This window comes from Mesoplodon mirus (assembly GCF_964341445.2).
Source record: "Mesoplodon mirus genome assembly, chromosome: 2".
Classification (NCBI taxonomy): Eukaryota; Metazoa; Chordata; class Mammalia; order Artiodactyla; family Ziphiidae; genus Mesoplodon; species Mesoplodon mirus.
Window position 1 is genome coordinate 115,078,606 of NC_138977.1, and position 19,924 is coordinate 115,098,529.

The 19,924-nt window shown below is 38.6% G+C and overlaps 1 protein-coding gene across 2 annotated transcripts in view; it reads right to left on the reverse strand.

Annotated features, from left to right (window-relative positions):
- The window catches only part of RYR2 (ryanodine receptor 2), a 729,440-nt gene that overhangs the window by 314,985 nt on the left and 394,531 nt on the right, over window positions 1–19,924 (reverse strand). For both annotated transcript variants that reach the window (XM_082634943.1, XM_082634944.1), the window contains exons 18-20: window positions 5,601–5,719; window positions 5,123–5,256; window positions 3,596–3,837 (exon numbers count right to left, since the gene is read on the reverse strand). In XM_082634943.1, coding sequence (XP_082491069.1) covers window positions 3,596–3,837; window positions 5,123–5,256; window positions 5,601–5,719 — 495 coding nt within the window. The remainder of the gene's footprint in view (window positions 1–3,595; window positions 3,838–5,122; window positions 5,257–5,600; window positions 5,720–19,924) is intronic.

Below are 19,924 nucleotides of genomic sequence, written 5' to 3' on the forward strand. Positions count from 1 at the left end.
ACTTGTATGACCTTCAGCACATTACTTAAGCTCTATAAACCTTGATTTTTTGTAAACCAAATTCCATCACCTTGCAGAGTTGTTATGATGATTAAATTAATGGTTTATAAGAATAGTCTCAGACACAGCAGGTATTTATTTCAGTCCCCTTCTGAAAGATTAAATCCATTTTGTTTTATAAAATAAAAATATAAAGGGATAATGAAAGCAGAAAATGTGCTCATTTGTGCATTGTTTATTGAGAGACAATACATGTCAACTGGTTTGTTGCTGTTCTATAACTTATTTCATACAAGGTCTTGGTTGGCTTCTTAAGTAGGATACAGCAGGATACAAGTTGAGGCATGAAAATGATATTTGATAAATGTCATTTCTTGCCCTAGCCAGCCTATAACCTATGCCCATTCTTGACTGTGTCATACTCCTTGGCCGATTAGTCCCATGGGCACAATGGAAAACAAGAAGGTAAGGTCCTCCCAAACACACATGCTCACAAATGCAAACATACAAAATTTCTCAATTTGAGCAAAGACAAAAATAGATTTGATGATGCAAGCTTTGCATTCTTTATAACATCTTTTTAAAATTTCTAGCATGCCAAGATTTCTACCAACAGCATATCTGAAATGCCAGTAGTAGAGCATATCTACATTTTAAACTGTGTACTTTTTTAAAATTTTACCAATATTCAAATCTGCAAGCAATACATTCATTATCAGGTGGTCCCTCTAGAATTCCCTGGATATAATAAAGGCAGCTTGTTAAAAAAAAGTCATACAAAAGCAACAGAACTCACAGATAAAGGTCTATATCCCTGTTTGTATCAAGATCTGTAGCTGATAATGTTATTAAACATATTTACTATAATCCAAATATATTGCTCAATCTGAGGGATACTATAATGCTAATACTAATGACCATGGTTAACTGTTTTGCAATGCCTGAAAGAAACAGGTAAGAGAGATAAGGTCACTAGTGACCAGCCTAAGTCCACAGTTTCAATGGCACTCACACTGCTGAATCCACTAGGAAGCATTTTAAGGTTGCATTTACATAAACTCAGATCAAATCCATATAAGAACTATATTCCTGTTCACTGCATTAGCCAGAAAAGAAGATAGCAGTGGTCTGATTCATAGGTCCTGTAAGAGAATCCTTACCCAGCTTTCCCATACTGTTCTATGACATTCCTCCATACTTTTATACTTAAATTCTCCAAAATCACCAAGGTTTTTCCACACTTTTGGTCCTTACAAACACAGGATGTGGATGCCCCAATCCAGGGGTCCCCAACCCCAGGGCCAGCATCGGGCCGCACAGCAGGAGGTGAGCAGTGGGCGAGCAAGCGAAGCTTCATCTGCCGCTCCCCATCGCTCCCATGACCGCCTGAACCATCTCCCACCCCCAGCCCCGTCTGCGGAAAAACTGTATTCCATGAAACGGGTCCCTGGTGCCAAAAAGGATGGGGACTGCTGCCCCAATCCAATTCTCATTCACACAAGGGGAACATATCAATGCTATGCAAAGTTTAAGTTGGGAAGAAGCAATGAAGACAGAGCTCAAAACTTTTGCTGATAAGCCAAATTCTGGTTACAAGGAATATCTCCACCCTCCAATCACAAAAAGTTAAGTGTTCTCTCTCAGAAATCACAGATAGTTGATACTTTAAATTCTACTTCAACTATTAAAAAGAAAAGGAATAGGAGAGTGAACCCAAGAAGATTATGTGAATTACAGTGGATTTAACCACATAACTCAGTCAGAAGCCCATTAGTTTACATTTATCTTTGTTGATCCTGAATCTAAAATTAGCAATAGATCCCAGGGCTTGAGAGAACATAGCTTTCAACTACAGGCATGGTAGAGTGCATATTTTCTTGCCATTTGAAAAAACAGTCAAATATTTTCTCCTGATACAAAGTTTCAGGATGAATTTCTCTTGAAATTCCACAATGTATCCTCTTTTCTGTGATACCTGCATAGAGTCACTCAATATTTTTGTTGCTCTTATCACTCTGTTTAAAAGATACTTTGCCATGAAAGGCATATTGCATACACTTTCAACTCCAGAAGCTCTGGGTTCTTCCTCTGTGTTGACAGAAAAAGCTTCAAACTAAATGCAAACATGAAAATGGTGAAGTGGCGTTATATGGCTAAAATAATGAGATGCAATTCAGCATTTTTTTTTTAACCAGTGTAATGTTTTGTTTCGTTTTTCCCCTAATCTCTGTGTAATGGGAAAACAAGTGAACATGCTTCATTCATTCACCTGAGGACCCATTTTGTGTGGAGTGATACTCGAAGGTAGAGAGAGGGGATAATATCTGAAGATGATAGTTATATTATATATTATATATTATAAATGTATAATCAAACAGACATTAACCCTATTTCATCTTTGTCAGGTCTTCTGAAGCCAGGGCTTTGTCTTCGTTTGGTGGGTAGAAAAATTCTGTAACAAGCATTGTGACTCTCTTCTGACCAGCGCAGTACACCTGTGTTAAGACACACCACACTAGAGCCTGGGTCCCAACCAGTGCCCCACAGGTTAGATGAAATATCCAACATACAGCTTCATCTCCTCCAGGCTACTGAGCTATTGGCACCAAATAAAGGAAAATTTTAGTAAGTATTATTGTTCGATACAACTACATGGAGTGCTTTTCTTTATAAATTCCTTACCATAAACTCTTAGGTTTAATTATATTTAATTAAAAATGTTCTTTTCATAATTTATGAGGCCTATAAAGCATTAATAAATGAATACCACTTGATTTGCCCATGAGAGGCAAAGTTCAGCTTTCTGTAATGTAAGGAACCTCTCTCTATTTTTTGTATGTTAAATGTGCTATAAAATATATCAGGTTCATTCTAAATGCAGCTGTATGAATACAAGCATATGTCTGCAGAATCCAAATGAATTCCAATATCTACATAATCAAACAGTAAACTGTTAAATAGAGCCAATCAAAATACATGTTTTAATAAATCTGAAAAAAGAGTACTATTTTTATTTTTATATATTACTCATTTTTAATATACTTTCAACCATCAAAGCTTTGCAGTGGTAGCTAGTGAAATGAACTATTCATTCATTTTTAAACCGTTCCACACTTCTGAAACAAAGCATCATTTTATTATGAGCTGACTCCTCACAATACACTTGACCAATTACCAATTCCTGACATTACATTACCCACCAGAAGATGGAACTTAGTCTATTTATTCCAATTATTTTCCAGGATTTGGTTTTGGTTCTTTTTTATATTGGAAGCTAAAGCTTCACATATACCAATTAAAACAAGTAGGAAACATTTAAGTTTTTGCACTTGATTCATGAATCAGAAAGCCACGTCTGAAGTATACCATTCAAAGGCAAAGAAGTCTTTTGGAGAGGTACTATAATTGTAAGAGTTTTCTTTTTCCCCTAGTGAAATTCTGCTTTTTACGTAACACTCTCATCATTTCAGTGTTACGTTTCTGAAATAAATGTACCTGATATGAACAGCACCAATACCAACAGCTTTTAGAAATGTCCAGTGAGGGCAAAAGATTTCCTTCAAAAACACTGTGAAAGACAATGGATACTACGTACCTGACCAGAGGTGAAGGCCATCAAATCCATAGGAGAAGAGGTCATCTCCGACACCATTTCCACCCCACTCCTCGCCCCCTCCAGGGTAGGGAGAGTACCCCTCCGTTGAAGCCCAGCCCACTCGCAGGTGAGTGGCTTCGGCGGTCACAAATGGCTCGGTGTGGTCCACCATCAACTCATAGTACCATTTCTTATATTGCGCAGACCCTTCGCTGACACCCAGAAAAATATTGGGTCTCATGCTTTAAAGAGATGGGAATAGCATGTGAGAAAACCTGAATAAACCTTTCATTGTCTTAACTTACATCGTGCTATTTTGAATTAGTCCTGCTTCTCAAAGACATATATTACATGTTAAATATGTTTCCTTAAGTACAACAAATTATTGAAGCAATCACTGAAGTCTGCAGTGACAGCCAACCTTACAGTTAACATTCAGAGACTGATGTGTGCTTCTGGGATAACTTAGCAATGTCACTCAAGGGTCTATTATTTTTTCTTAATTGCTCTTCAGCATATTTTATATCATTAATCATATTTAAGGGGAGGCACTCAGGATAGCACAGTGGGCCCTCGGACCTAATGGAGTTACCATTAATCCAGGACATAGAGACATTTTCCTAAGCTAAGCTTTGTGTCATACAGAGTTTGAGGCTGAAGCAAGGCATAGTTTTAGTGAAGGAACCAAGGTGATCAATCATCTTTGTTGTTCTCTATGCTTTGCTGTGAAAAGAATAATTTCTAGTTAGTTGTATTTAATCACATTTTACGGAAGAACTTTTACCCTAAGTTAATACTAGGGATTAGTGAAAGTCTCAGAAAATACTGCTCATTAACGACAGGTCTATTATATAAAGAACCACAAAGGGGGCTTCCCTGGTGGTACCGTGGTTGAGAGTCCGCCTGCCGATGCACGGGACACGGGTTCGTGCCCGAGTCCAGGCGGATCCCACGTGCCACGGAGCAGCTGGGCCCATGAGCCATGGCTGCTGGGCCTGCGCATCCAGGGCCTGTGCTCCGCAATGGGAGAGGCCACAGCAGTGAGAGGGCTGCGTACCACAAAAAAAAAAAAAAAAAAATGCAGTTTTATTGCTTATTTGTAGAATTTATTATACTTTGGACATTTGAATTCAATGTCTTTATTATACATAGTAGGCACTTCACCATTGGTATTGAAGGATATAGTGTTTTTAGTTATGTTCTAAGAAGATGTAAAACATAATTATATATAATTATATCCCTGTATCATTGTCAGCCTGCTCCTGAGGATGACAATGACAGTTCGGCTATATATGAACGTGAATGAGAGCTCTTATACATTTTTTTGAAATAAATGTGTATTTTGCTTGGGTCATCTATTGTTGTTATCTCATCTGATGGGTAGAAAAAATTCCTACACTATTCCCTGGGGAAATATGTAAAAGATTCTCATCAAACAAACAGACCATATGATGTTTTAGCGACAAAGCTAGAACGTGCATTTTTTGTTATGCCACCAATCTGGCGACGCGGGCTCGCTGAACCTACCTGCTGACGTGGTTCACAAGGCGTGTCTGCAGTAACAGGTCTCTTCCTGGCAGAAGATTGTCACAGATGAGATGCTGGTTAGAACGGACTGCTACCCCATGGCAAACACAGAGGGAGCATAAGACGTCCAGAACCTGAAAAGAGAAGCCACCTTCAGACTCTCATTCCCTTCTCAGGTTCAAGTGTCAGCAGCAATTTCCACAAACACACTTCCTCCAGTTACCTCTGACCCAGTCACTTTAAACATTATAGCTATGTGTCCACTTATTTTCCAACTTTCCTTCATACACCAATTGAGAACTGCTCCATCCTCCCATTGAGGCTATGCATAAGCACTAAACAATATTACCTGACTGGAATTAAAAGGTGAAAAACACTCACAAAAAATTTGACACACCTTTTAAAAATTATCTTTTTAAAAAAAATAGTTTTAAAATTATTCCATAATTTATTTCTGGCAATAAAATGGTTCACTTACCTTGTGATTTCTTCCATGCTTGTCTAAAAGTGAGATAATGGATTTAATATGGCCTTCTTTAATAATATTTAGAGCTTCTGGACTTTCTACTAACACACAGTGTAAAGCTTCAAGAATACCTAAAGAGAAAACAAAGAAAGGGGGGAAATATGATTAACCAATCTACAATGATCAGTGGCTTTCCTCTTCTCTATGTGTTTATTCAGGTGTTGACTGAACATAATATAATTATTATGTGCTCAATGCATTTGGGCATAATGCATAATATCACAGGGCACCTGTGATAGGGGACAGGTGGTGTTTGGAACACAGGACCGATAACCAAAGGTGATGTCGAGTGAGGACAAGGCAAAGATACAGTGTTCAGCTGAGTAAGCAGGTAATTCTGCCTACAGAGAAATGAAAGAAAGCAACATTTAAGTGGGGCCACAGAGAACTCATTCATGGCCATTTTCCAGACAGGAAAAGATGGCGGTAAAGTGTTGAATGAAGTCTTGAATGGGGGGCATACCTCATGCGCCTGGGGTACAAAGCCAATAGGGGATGGGACAGGTAGGTTAGGGCCAGCTTACGAAGCTTCTGGACACTGAAAGCATAACCCTGCAATAATGCATCCTAACCCATGGAGATCATTACATTCTCCTGGAGGTTTATAGCAGAAAATGTTTCTTGGTTTGCAGAACAAGAGAAATATACAAGTTAACACAAAACTAAATAGAAATATACAATATACAAAACCTGAAAAAGAAGGGTAATGTTTTTAGGTATTAGCTATCAGAGAAGATAAAATGGAATACATCTTCTCTTAAAGTCTAAAACAGAAATTAGAAAATAAGTCTCATTATCAGAATCTTTAGGGTGAACTTGAAAAGCTAAATGGGTACACGTATATTTATTTTTTCAGAGCAAGCCTGCCTTGTCAACGATGAGAATGTAGTTCATTTGTAGCAATTAGACATAACACTTAGAAAGTGTGATCTCTGTCTGAGAGCTACTGTCTGACAACTCTGAGAGTATTGAGAAGGGTCCCAGAAGAACCTTGTAGAAAGGTTTATTCATCTCAGATGGAGATCACTTTCTTGGAAAAGAAATGTAAAGCGCTCAGGTTTACAAATGGTAGAGTATAGAGTAATTCACTATTACTGTCACAATTGACACTTGATCCAAACCAAGACAAGGGCTGTTAATACTAATTTCTTCACCAATGACTTAATTTTTTGAAATATAAATGCACACTCAATGAAAAAATACCCTAAAAGGTAAGTTAATTTTTGGTGTGGTTCAAAATCTGTTGCTGTATTCCAACAATCCATGCCTGTTAAAAATCAAAGAGAGCAGAAAATAAGAATACAACAGGCTGCTTTTATATAAGGGTATGGAAACTATTTCTGCTATTATTAAAAAGGTAAGCAATAAAATAAACTCCATCATTCTAAGCTAAAAGAAACTAAAATAACAGAAAGGGAACAGCATTTTTTTTTTTTTTTTTTTGGCTGTACCGTGTGGCATGTGGGAATCTTAGTTCCCTGACCAGGAGTGGAACCCACGCTTCCTGCAGTGGAAGCGCAGTGTCTTAACCACTGGACAGCCAGGGAAGTCCTGGGAAAAGCATTTTTAATAGATTAGTCATATGTTATCCTGATGTTTTTTGTTTTCTCCCTATTACTTATTACTATAGAGCACGTGGCTGCCTATGTTTATAAATAAAGTTGTATTGTGTTTACATACACGTTTGTTCACATATCTTCTTGGAACTAAAAGTATGGCCCTGTGGCAGTGTATCCTAACTAATAGAGATCATTTCACTTTCCTGGAGGTTTATAGTAGAAAATGTTTCTTAGTCTCCAAAACAAGAGAAATATACAAATGGTGCTCTCGCATTAAAAAGGCAGAGCTGAGCGATGCAACAACAAAGTCCTATAGTCCCACAACCTAAAATATTTACTATCTGGCCTTTTACAGAAAGAGTTTGCCAATCTCTGCTATAAAACATAATCATTAAGAAAAAAACAAGTAGAAGATCAAGAAAAATAAATCCTTCGTGTAAATAAACATTCACGAAAGCCCACAGCATTCATAAATCTAAATATATCAGAAAAGATTAAAGACTAGATTTTTGAAAAGAACAGCACGTATCACAAAATGCAAGAATGGCAATGTGAAAATAAATCTGATTTTTCTCATATTCAGCCTATTCTAATGGAAGGGTTTCAGAGTTTTGGGTTTAACATTAATTTTTTTTTTCAGTGGGACCAGGTCAGAGCCAACAAATAAACACCTAGATGAAAAGAACTACTGCCTCTAATGCCGACAATAAAATGTCAGAGAAAACTATTTTTAATTTTAACTGTTGGAATAAACTGCAAATGAACTGCTTTTGCTTTTAATAGCAAGACATTCCTAAAGGAAAACAATTGGAAACACCAAAAGAGACATTTTCAAAAATAAAAACTAGCTAGACTGCTTTATGTATATATTTAAATCATACTGATATATGCCTCAAACACTTAGGTAAAAAAAATGAGACAGAGATACAGTGCTTAATATTAAGTGGCAATAGTTGACTAAAGATGATTTGACATTTAAAATTTAAATTCACTGAGTGAGACCCAGGAATGGCAACAGTACAGAACACTTATGGTCAGATTCTCAAAGAAAAATTGTAAAACTTGGTAGATCATAACAGGATTACCAGAATGAAAGAATTATGAACATGTTATAAAGTGTAAAATAAAAAATAAAAACCCACCCAAACTAGTAAGACAAAACGTTTTGATAAGTTTAATAAACTTATAGAAATGATTCATGAAATTTTAATAATAACACAGAAATGCATAATGTATAATGTAAACTTTTAAGAGTAAATACAAAATTGGATATATATTAGGACTGCAACTATGTAAAGTATACTTATTTACATAGTTGCAGTCCTAATAAAAACACCAGAAGTTATTACATCAGGATGTCAGTGCTAGTTATTGCTTGGCTATGAGGGAGACCCTTGAACAACATGGGTTTGAACTGCACAAGTCCACTTACACACGGATTTTTTTTTCACTAAATACATACCAGAGTGCTACATGATCCACAGTTGTTCAATTCGTGGATGTGGAACTGTGGATACATGGCCAACTGTAAAGATATACATGGATTTTCAACAGCCCAGAGAGTCGGCGCCCCCAAACCCTGTGTTGTTCAAGGGTCAACTGTACTTCTATCACAATACTACATACACTCTATGATATGAGCACACCTAACTCTTAAAGTAAGAAACACTTCTAGGTCCTGGTTCAAGGTAGTGACATTGGAGGATTCTAAACTCAACTCCTCCCAAGAATACACCAAATCTACATTTATATATGGAACAATTTCCTCTGAAAGAAACTCAAAACTTTACTGAGTGAATCCTATACATCAGGCAAACACAACAAAAAAACCCGCACTGAATCAGGTAGGAGAGGCTGAGACACAATCTCGCTATAAACCCTACTCCCAAGCAGCAACCCACAATCGGCAAGTAACTCACAACCCCGAGCTTCTCCCTGAGTAGCAAAGGGCTTGGAACCCCATATCTGGCACCCCTACTTTAAGACCTGCACCTGAGAGCAAGTGCCCCAAACACCTAGCTTTGAAAGCCAATGGGGCTTGCGTCCATGAGACCCATAAGGCTATAGCAAATTGAGAAAAAGTCCCTAAAGGGGCAGCAGGAACTCCCCTACCCCAGGGCCCAGCACAGAGGCAGCCAAAAGTACCCAGTCTTTCTGTAAAAGGCTTATTTGCTTACCTTAAAGCTTTGGCCTGAGGGGCAGGCATCTAAGTTAACACAAATCTGGGGACCAACTGAAATTCTCTCCAGAGATGGAGGTTGGCGGGCACCACCTTTGTGCTCCCCAACTGACTTGCTTCAGCTCGTGGCTATTTCCTGGAGGGAGCTTCTGTGCATGACTGGTGCCCCAGTTTTACACCTAGTGCCCTGATGCACAGGGACGCCCCTTCATCACCTGGCTGTGATGGCCAGCAGGGCCTGTGCTCGTGTGTTCCATGAAAGCATAACACCCTGCCCAGGACACAGAACAGACAGAGCCAACTGAAACCCACCCCCAATTTTCTGTAAAAACGCCTATTTGCTGTCTTGGAGCTTTGGCTGGAGGGGAAGGTTTCTGGTCTGGCACACATCTCGAGACCCCAGATCATCGGTGTCTCTGAGAAAGGAGCTTGTGTACATGTCTGACGCACCGGCTCTTATGGCTGTGAACCAAAGGACACATCCCTTGATGTGTCCAGCTTGGCTCTGGTGCCAGTGGGGCTTATGTTCAAGGCTTCAGTGGGACAGTAGCAAAGAAAGAAACAGTTCTTACCTAGCTATCACCCCAGGATTTGACACTGAGAGAGCAGACAGAAATGCCCATCTCCCAGTCTTCCCCTGAATGAGGTATATTTGCATATTTTAAAGGCTGCTGCCTGAGGGTCTGGCTTTCAATCAGCCTGAATCTAGGTTCTGAGATCCTCCTCTTTGAGATGCTGACAGGTCTTGGCACACTCTCTAAAAATAAAGAAACCAAGCCATCTATATGCTGCCTACAAGAGACTCACTTCAGATGTAAGGACACACAGAGACTGAAAGAGAACACATGGAAAAAGAAATTTCAGACAAACGGAAACCAAAGAAAGCTGGGATAGCTATACCTATATCAGACAAAATACACTTTAAGACAAAGACTGTAATTAGAGACAAAGAAGGTCATTATATAATGATAAAGGGGTCAATCCAACTATAATGTTTGTACATATTTATGCACCCAACATAGAAGCAACTGAATATATAAAGCAAATATAAAAAGACCTAAAGGGAGAAACAGATAGTAGTACAATAATAGTAGGAGACTTTAATGGCCCAATTTCATCAATGGATAGATCATCCAGACAGAAAAGCAATAAGGAAAATTGCCCTTAAATGACGCACTAGACCAGATGAACTGAACTAACATATACAGAACATTCCAACAAAAAGAAACAGAAAACATTCTTCTCAAGCACATGTGGAGCATTCTCCAGGATAGATAATATGCTGGGCCACAAAACAAGTCTTAATAAGTTTAAGAAGATTAAAATCATATCAAGCATCATTTCTGAGCACAATGGCTTAAAACTAGAAATTAGTTACAAGAAGAAAACTGGGATATTCATAAATATGTGGATATCAAACAACAGGTTACTCAACAACCAGTGGGTCAAAGAGGAAATCAAAAGAAAAAGCAAAAAACAGAGCAGCAAATGAAAATGGAAATACAACATACCAAAACTTATGGGACACAGCAAAGGCAGTTCTAAGAGGGAATTTCACAGTGATAAATGCCTATAATGAGAAAAATCTCAAATAAACCGCTTAACTTTACACTTCAACAAACTAGAAAAAGAAGAAACAAAGCCCAAGTCAGCACAAGGAAGAAAATAACAAAGATCAAAGTGGAAATCAATGAAATAGAGACTAAAAGACAACAGAGAAGGTCAATTTAACTAAAAGCTGGCTTTTGGAAAAGATGAACAAAACAGACAAACCTTTAGCTAGACTCACCAAGAGAAAAAGAGAAGGGACTCAAATAAATAAAATCAGAAATGAAAGAGGAGATATTACAACTGATACCACAGAAACAAATTGGGAACTATGTTAAAAAATGAATTCATAGAAACATAAAATACACCAAAACTGAATTATGAAGAAACAGAAATTGTGAGTAGACTGATTAATAGTAATAAGGTTGAATTAGTAACCAAAAACCTCCCAGCAAACACAAGTCCAGGACCAGTTGGTTTCACTGATGAATTCCACCTAACATTTAAAGAATAATTAATATAATCCTTTTCAATCTCTTCCAAAAAACAGAAGAGAAGGGAACACTTCTGAACTCATTTTATAAGGCCAGCATTACTGTGATACCGAAAACAGACAAGGACACCACAAGAAAAGAAAATTGCAGGTCAATATCCCTGATGAACACAGATGTAAAAATCCTCAACAAAATATAACCGAAACAAATTCAACAATACATTAAAAGCATGTCAGTCCCTTTTCTAGATGGTTTAACCTTCCTTTATGGCCTCAATTCCCACCACTTCCTCCTACAAAGAATGATTAATACATACTTTTATTTAAATATTAATCATAAATATTTATTAAGTACCTACCAGGCACTGTTCCAAACAACGGGGATGAGCAGTAAACAAGGCCTGCAAAGCCCTGGTGGAGCCTGTAGGATCTTTCTCACCTTCAACCCTTCACACATATTGATCTCAGATTTAAACACACTTTCCTTTTCTGAGACTGCAAAATCTGAACCATCTTGCAAAGGCAAAAAGTCACCTCACATGGTGAGTCTTTACTAACGTCTGGGGATGAATTATTCCTTCTTTGCAGTATTGATCACATTTTATTAAAATTATTTACTTTCATTTCAATCTCCCATGAGACAATGAGCCCTTAAGGGCAGGGACTGGTTTAACTGTGCCTAATGCAAAATTGAGGGGCAAGGCATTATATGTATAATACAAGCAACATTCAGCTATTTGCCTTAAAACTTTTATGGCTGTAACTTTCTGAATCATTTATATTCTCATGAGCAAGAAAAATCTCTGAGGATATAACAAAATGGCTGGAAAGAACTTGATGGTAATGGGAGCATCCAAGGGCTGGGATGGTAGAGAATGTTCCTCACCTTGTTTTCTGTAATCAAAGTACAATGGCCCAGTTTGCTTTTTATCGATAGACTTACATGTTTGTTGCCCGGCTTCCAAAACTGGGGAAGCTCTCCATCTGGGATCAAAGTTGACTGGGCTATTTTCTATTCACGGGTCATGCCCAGGGCTGTCCACGGTTGGACAAAATTTGTCGAGGGTCTGTATGGAAAAACTGGAAACAAGCCACAGAGCAGAAGTGCTGTATTTGGTCTGACTTTACCTACCAGGAGGAATCTAGTCTGGGGATTTCACCTCATACCAAGTAGGCACAAGCTCCCTGGTGAACCTTGTCCACTTGAGAGAAGGAGTGAATAGAATCAGACTTGGAGCCACTCCAGCATAGAAGGCCAGTGAGAAGCTAGAGCCAAGCCACGGTACTTGTGTTCCCAGTGTCGTCACAGGACAACAAGGAGAACCAACTGACCTGGAAAGCACAACGTCAATCCCCCCCAGGAAATTATTTTCTCACCTATGGTCACAAGAGTCTTGCAAAATAAAACAAAATTAAAGTAATCCCAGAACACCGAGGTAGATGTAGGTTTAGATGGAACCTAGTTCTCAATGCATTAGGGGTAACATGGGTGTGATTCAGATTTGAGAGAAAGGAATTATCACTTACATCTCTACTGCAAGCAACTCCAGAAGGAGTCCATGGCCTCAGCTGAAGATTTCAACATGGAAACCCCTTGGGCTAAGCTAGTGGTGAGCAAACAGGAAGGCTTCAACCTGGGTGCTAACTGGTGTGAATCACACTGCTCCCTAGTTAAGGAAACACTGGGGACAGGGCACATGCAAAACACACAGAAGGGTGGTATCCACTGCAGGATCAGTGACAGTTATAATTAGAGAAACCATGAATTCCAAATTATTCCAACCACAGCCTGCTTTTTTCTTTTCTCTCTTTCTAGGAGTTAAGATTTTTCGCAACATTTTGGTCAGACCTTATTATTAGTGTCCCCAGGGCTCACTGAAGGCAAAAGGAAATAAGAAAATTTCTATTTTTGCCCTGGGTAATGAAATTTAAACAAAGCGACACAACAAGTAAAAAGACTGGGGGAACGACACTGGGAAATGACAGAAAAAAAACCATGAAAACGCACAAACGTGAAACAAGCAGACCAAAGCTATCTATAGAGGTTATGGGAGACTGTTTCCAGATGCAGTAACAAGATATGCAGTAGACTGTCATGCTTTTAACAGAGGGACTCGTCTACTCAATATTTACAAGGCTTAATGAGGAAATATAATAATAAGATACCGTTATTATTCTGCTGTTTTATGTACTGGTTACAAACACAGTCTAAAGCCAACGTGCCCAGATTTTAGTCCTGGCAGATTTTAGGCACATTACTTAACCTCTCTATGCTCCAGTGTCCTCGTCTCTAAAATGGGGACAATAATGGTGCCCACCCTGGGGGTCTGTTGTGAGAATATGTGGAAAGCATTTAGAACAGGGCCTGGATCTGAGCAGTGCTATATGATCACCTGCTATTATTTTATGGCTGTAACAAAATAACATAAAAGACAAATAAAGTGAAATAAAAAGGATCAACAGGGAAACATTATAAATATGCTTCTTTTTAAACAGAGGCTAAAAATTAAAAAATAGGAAAAGGTAGGGAAATGCCGAATGGACAACACTGATTAGAAGAAAAATTCAGGGAAAATATTTATTGATCAGCAGGAAGAAATAAAATAAAGGTTAGTTATTAAAATAAAATTAGTTAAGGTAGTATATCTGGGACTGCGGTAAGAGAGCAAGAAGGGCAAGTAGACTCAACGGCAGAAAATTTTTCTTTCTTGAGACAGCAGGACTGTTGGGCCAAAAATACAGTGAAAGATGAACCAAGTAGCCTTACAACCTTACGAATGCTAAAATAAGACACAGAGCACTCCTGGTGGACAGGAAGCCCTTCTCATGATATTATTACCATTATGAGAAAAGAAAAATATGCAAATAATCACTGGTTAGAGAGAGCAGAAGACAAGTCCAGCTAGCGCCATGTTGACTAAACGTCCGAGGAGTCTGGGAGGCTTTTGGGGGTACACACCAAATGTGAAGCCATGAAAGAAAGAATATGACAGGTGTAAAGGGATGCATTTGTACCTGGGCCTGTGCATTTGAGAGGGTTCTGTAGAGACACACATCTGTCGTTTTGTTCCACTAATTTAAACTAAACTGCCAATGAGTCACAACTCCCATATCCCATCCAAGACATCCTTCTTTCATGGGTGGGCACGAACATGGAACTAGAAATGGCAGAAACTTCTAGTTTGAACTGGTTGGCAGCAGGAGTTGAATAATGAATCAGTATTTAGCATAATTACAACACATCTTTTTTAACATTTACAGTGAATTTTGCAGGTTACAGATTGAAGCGCTGAGAAAGGAATAACTTGTTATTATACCGTTTTATGGGTATAAATTTGAATTCAAGGAACCATTTCAGTTTCAGTATGAGATGAACTGCTAAATTTATTTTTTTCACTTTTTAAAACAAATAGAGAGGGAGAAAAGAAAAAAAAAAAAGTAATACAAATTTTGCTTTCTTTCCGTAAGAGGGCTAACTTGTGAAATAAAGAGAAGTCACCCTAAATAGGGTTTCTGTATCTCACTCAAATAGAGGAAAAAAAATGAATTAAATTGACATCAATATTAAAATATATAAAGCCTTAAAAATAATGATCTTAAGAGATATGGTCACAAGCCAAATCGGGAAAACACATAATGGCATATACTTATAATTTATAATAATGGTTTTGAGGCTAGAGAAGAAAATGGTCTCATTAAATCCTGAGCTAACATAAAGCTGAGAGGGAGAGAGAAGTGACAGGAATGAGATTAAAATATAACAGAACTTGACAAAAATAGGAAAATGAGAGGAAAATTAATAAAAATGGAAGTTAGTCCAGGTAAAGGTATTGTTGCACTGTTATTCATATACAGAAAGGTAGAATATTAGGAATGCTTCAGCAAGAAAAACAAAAAAGTTGGACCTAGGGCATTTTCTTGGAAGATAAGATGAACATGAGTCAAAAGTTTCCCATGGTAAATAAGCTGAAATAAAACACATAAAATCAGTAATGTAATTATAATGTACCATCCTGCCTTAGTTAGGCCTCTGATGGTTTGCTGCCTTCAGTTTAGGGAGCAATGATTTATAAAAGATAGACAAACTAGAGAAGTTAAAGGACAGCTAAAAGAAGAAAAGAAAATGTCAATTAAAGGCAGTTTATGATACAGCAGAGTTAAATAATAATGTTAGAAATTTTATGCTATATAAATATGTTTGTATAAATTGTCATGTCTCAAGGCCTATGAAGTGTTGAGTGCCAGACAAGACATCATCAATACTTTAAGACAGTCTTATCTTGCTATTTATTTTTTTTCATTTATTTGTTCATTTATCACTGAGTACATAAAATGGGTCATTCTCAGTGTTAGGTCCTGGGTATGAGTAAAGTGCAGAGCAAAAATTGATACAAGCCCTGCTCTTGTCAAGTTTACAGACCATGCAAGTTCAATTCTAACTCCATTACTTTCTTTGATCTTAAAAAAATTACCTCTGAGCTTCTTATCCTCAGATTCTTCATTTATAAAATGGAAATTATAATGGAACATACCTTATAGGGTTACTGGGGGAATCCAGTGAAATAATACATATGACATTCTCAGCACAGTGCCCTAAATTAAGATTTCCTTGGCCACACCATACAGTCATTAAAATGTATACAAATCCAACAATTGTGTCTCTCTGTGAAATATTAGTATCTATAGAAATTCTGGCAGATGTAATTAACTGCTCTAATGCCTTTTAAATAAATATTTAGAAGATCTACACATTTTGCCATCTTCAAGATGGATTTCTCCAGGACAAGAGAAATACAGATTAATCAACTCTTCAAAAAGAAGAGTTTTTGCCTCAAAGCAGCAAATATTTATTGAGAAAATTATTCTGGGCAGAAATGTAAAATGATCATAGCATCTGCCTGAGCTTTATGTCAATTGTGAAAGTTCTCTTGCAGCATGAGGACAAGTCAGGGGCATTCTTTCCGATAAGCACAAAAGAAACAAATACAAAGGGATAGAATAAACTAATTCTGATACTTGGCAAGTGTGAAAAAAGGGGAAGGAGAAAAGTTACACGATACATCATTTAATGAAAAACCACAATTTCAGACAGGGTGTTAAGTGCAGAATGGTATGCAGTCCTGAGATATATCAGTATGCGTAGAGCAAAGAACAGCTTAAAAATGCAGTTAAAAGTGGATATAGTTTTAGGAGGGTAAGCAACTGCTTCCGACCAGAGAATACCAGAAAGTACTGGCAGAGAACTTCAAAATACTTAGTCACATGATGGAAAGTAGTATTTTAGATCATTCACTTCTAAACTCCATTGTGTAATGTGATTCAAGAGAGCAAAAGAAAGAGGGGACACAGGGCAGTGATGCCCAAGAAGGTTAGCCGGGTTAAGATACCCCCCAAAATCACTTCCACCTCAGAAATTCTACAAATCTGTCAAGTGAGCTGATCTGTTTATATGAAAGGGTTATTATTCTCCCTCATGGTATTAGAAGAATACAATTGCACATAATCATTTGCTTCCTCCCACCAGAGGGGCATCTATCATGAAGGGAAAGAGCATGAAATAGAGCCATACTGCAAGTGACACAGGGTAATTATTTCACCAAAGATGACGCTAAAGAATATTTAATAACCAGAATGGCATGAGCAAAACTCAAACAGACGAGACGCTGGCATTAAACAGTCATCTATCAGCAGCAAAGCAGAAGAGCTGATGTAAATCAATTATACTCCGATAAAATTTTTGAAAAAAACGAAAAAGCGCTGAAACGTCAGTTCTGTCCATGTCAATGAGACTGAAGAAGTTCAGTACCTGAAGAGGACTAGAAACCAACCAGATGAAATGCAGAGATCACTGTGGTTTTGTTTTTAATAAGCAGTTTTTCTCAAGTGAGCCCTCCCTGGATAATATAGTTTCTCTGAGACAAGACTTCCTCTCGCTAACCAGGATTTTGTAGAATGCCACCCTAAAGGGCTGTGTGCTGAGAAAAATACAATAAGTAAAAGTGGGGAACACTCCCATCTCCAAACCAACTGTGGAGAATCTAAGGAAGCAGGATGGAAACATGAATTCCAGGAACCGCCCAAGAAAACCCCTGGGAGACAAAGGCTCTCTCCAATTGGTGGGAGGTGGCTACTGCAGCATGGATGGAGACCAGGCACCCAGGACAGGCAAGACAAGTGTAAGGCTGCCATAAAACAACTGCTTGCCCTTGGCTGCAAAATCGGCAGCAGCAGCCCAGGCCACTGGGGCCAGCGTGGAGTAATGTCAGGAGAGCATTACAGCACTCCAAGGTCAGGGAAGTGACCAAAACAGGTGCCAACTGACCCCTGTCCTTGGGCAATCAACCTTTTGCATGTTTCTCATCTAAATATTCAGGTGGCTGGTTAATTAAAGCCTAGGGAGACCACCTTTGTATACTATGCTCCTTTCTGGGGTTTAAAGCCCTGGCCTACAAAGCCATCTCTCTATAAAAGCCAGGGATGCTCTCAGCCTAGTCACTTCTGGTATCCTTCACACTTTAATGTCTACTGCTAGAAATTAGTTATGTGGTTAAATGGTAACTATGGAAAATGATTATAAAATCAATTCTATGTTGCAAAGCACTAAATTTTTTTTCTCAAATATGAGATAGTCGAAGATTTTTTTCAAGAACCATTTTCTAGAAATGTAATTTGCCATCAATCCCACACATGGATTTTTAGAAAAGCACTCTGAAAAGGACACAGATTTTGGATAACCTAGCGACTTGGATCAAGTTTGCATTCAGAAAAGAATGTTCTCATTCATTTGGACTTTTCTTTGGGGGAATTCTTTCTTCATTTTTCACATTGCTGGTGAGATATTTCAAAATACAGGAAGCCCTCCAAATCTGGATCTCTGTCCCCTCTTTCTTCTTTCCAGCTACAACTTAACGCTTTACTCAGAAAGGAAGAAGTATGGCTGTATACTAAGTTTTCTAGCATCATTCAAAAGTGAGTAATTTTGACAAGGGTCTTAGCTATTCTTTTTTTAAATTTACTGGGAGCGGGGGCTACTCTTCGTTGCTGTGTGCGGGCTCCTCACTGCGGTGGCTTCTCTTGTTGCGGAGCACAGGCTCTAGGCGCGTGGGCTTCAGTAGTTGTGGCACGCAGGCTCAGTAGTTGTGGCGCACGGGCTTAGTTGCTCCGCGGCACGTGGGATCTTCCAGGACCAGCGCTGGACCCATGTCCCCTATATTGGCAGGTGGATTCTTTTTTTTTTTTTTTTTTTTTTGCTGTACGCGGGCCTCTCACTGTTGTGGCCTCTCCCGTTGCGGAGCACAGGCTCCGGACGCACAGGCTCAGCGGCCATGGCTCACGGGCCCAGCCGCTCCGCGGCATATGGGATCCTCCCAGACCGGGGCACGAACCCGTATCCCCTGCATCGGCAGGCGGACTCTCAACCACTGCGCCACCAGGGAGGCCCTGGCAGGTGGATTCTTAACCACTGTGCCACCAGGGAAGCCCCTTAGCTAACTATTAAATTAGTAACCTTTAATTTCTAATACATGATTTCAAACATTTAGAGGGGATATCTTTGAAAAATGTATTCTCTGCTTCCCTGTCTTAAGTAACCCATCAGCATTAAACATAATTTACATCTCCTGATGACCCAAGATCATTATTAAAAACACCAATCATTTTAATGTGCTCTAGGTGAATCTCTGGATGCAAATGGATGATTACAGTGTGGGGTTACAGAGTCAAACACATATTGATCCCAACAGCTATTATGAAAGATTTTCTTTAAAAGGTCTCCAGTGTCATCATGATTCTGATTTAGAGCTTCTTGTAAGGTTCAGGTACATAAACTCCTGGGTTTAACATAGCTGACTTTCTGCAAAATCAAAAGCTTTCAATCAAGAGCTTAAGTTGCCTTCTCCATGGCTATCTCCTAGAACACTGTCCCTTTCTCTGTTAGCATTAGTGTTGTATGAATTGTTGGTATCCCTTAAAAAGGTTAGCTGTGATTTCTGCATCCCTAACAGTGGATCTCATATAATATCCTGTGAACTCATATTCTTTCTAACTCAATTGCTCACACCTAAGTAGATACTAAGGTGGAAGAGTTTCCTACACACAAGATTCTGGGACAAATTATTCCACTGGTTACAAATTTTTCCCTTTGAAAAATGATGAGCTTATGCTTTGCAAGAAATAGCTGTGCCATCTTTGGAAGCTTTAAACTATCATGTTTCCAGGTAGCAAAACCTGGATTGGACATGAGCGCAAAGCTCTGGCAATTCACGACTACTCAAAGCCCCTTATCCTGCTTAGCCCCAGAGGGAGCTTCACTCACGGCACTTGCTAAGAGTGGGAGGAATTGGCAGGAATCCCTAAGAAGGCCATTTTGATTCCCTGCAAAACTATCTGGGGGAATAGACTGTGTAAAAAATAAGACTTAGAAAAAATATGCAGCCTCCTAACCAGCAGACTGTTCTTAGCCATCTCCTGAAATGCTCAAAAAGTATTTCAAGGGTTA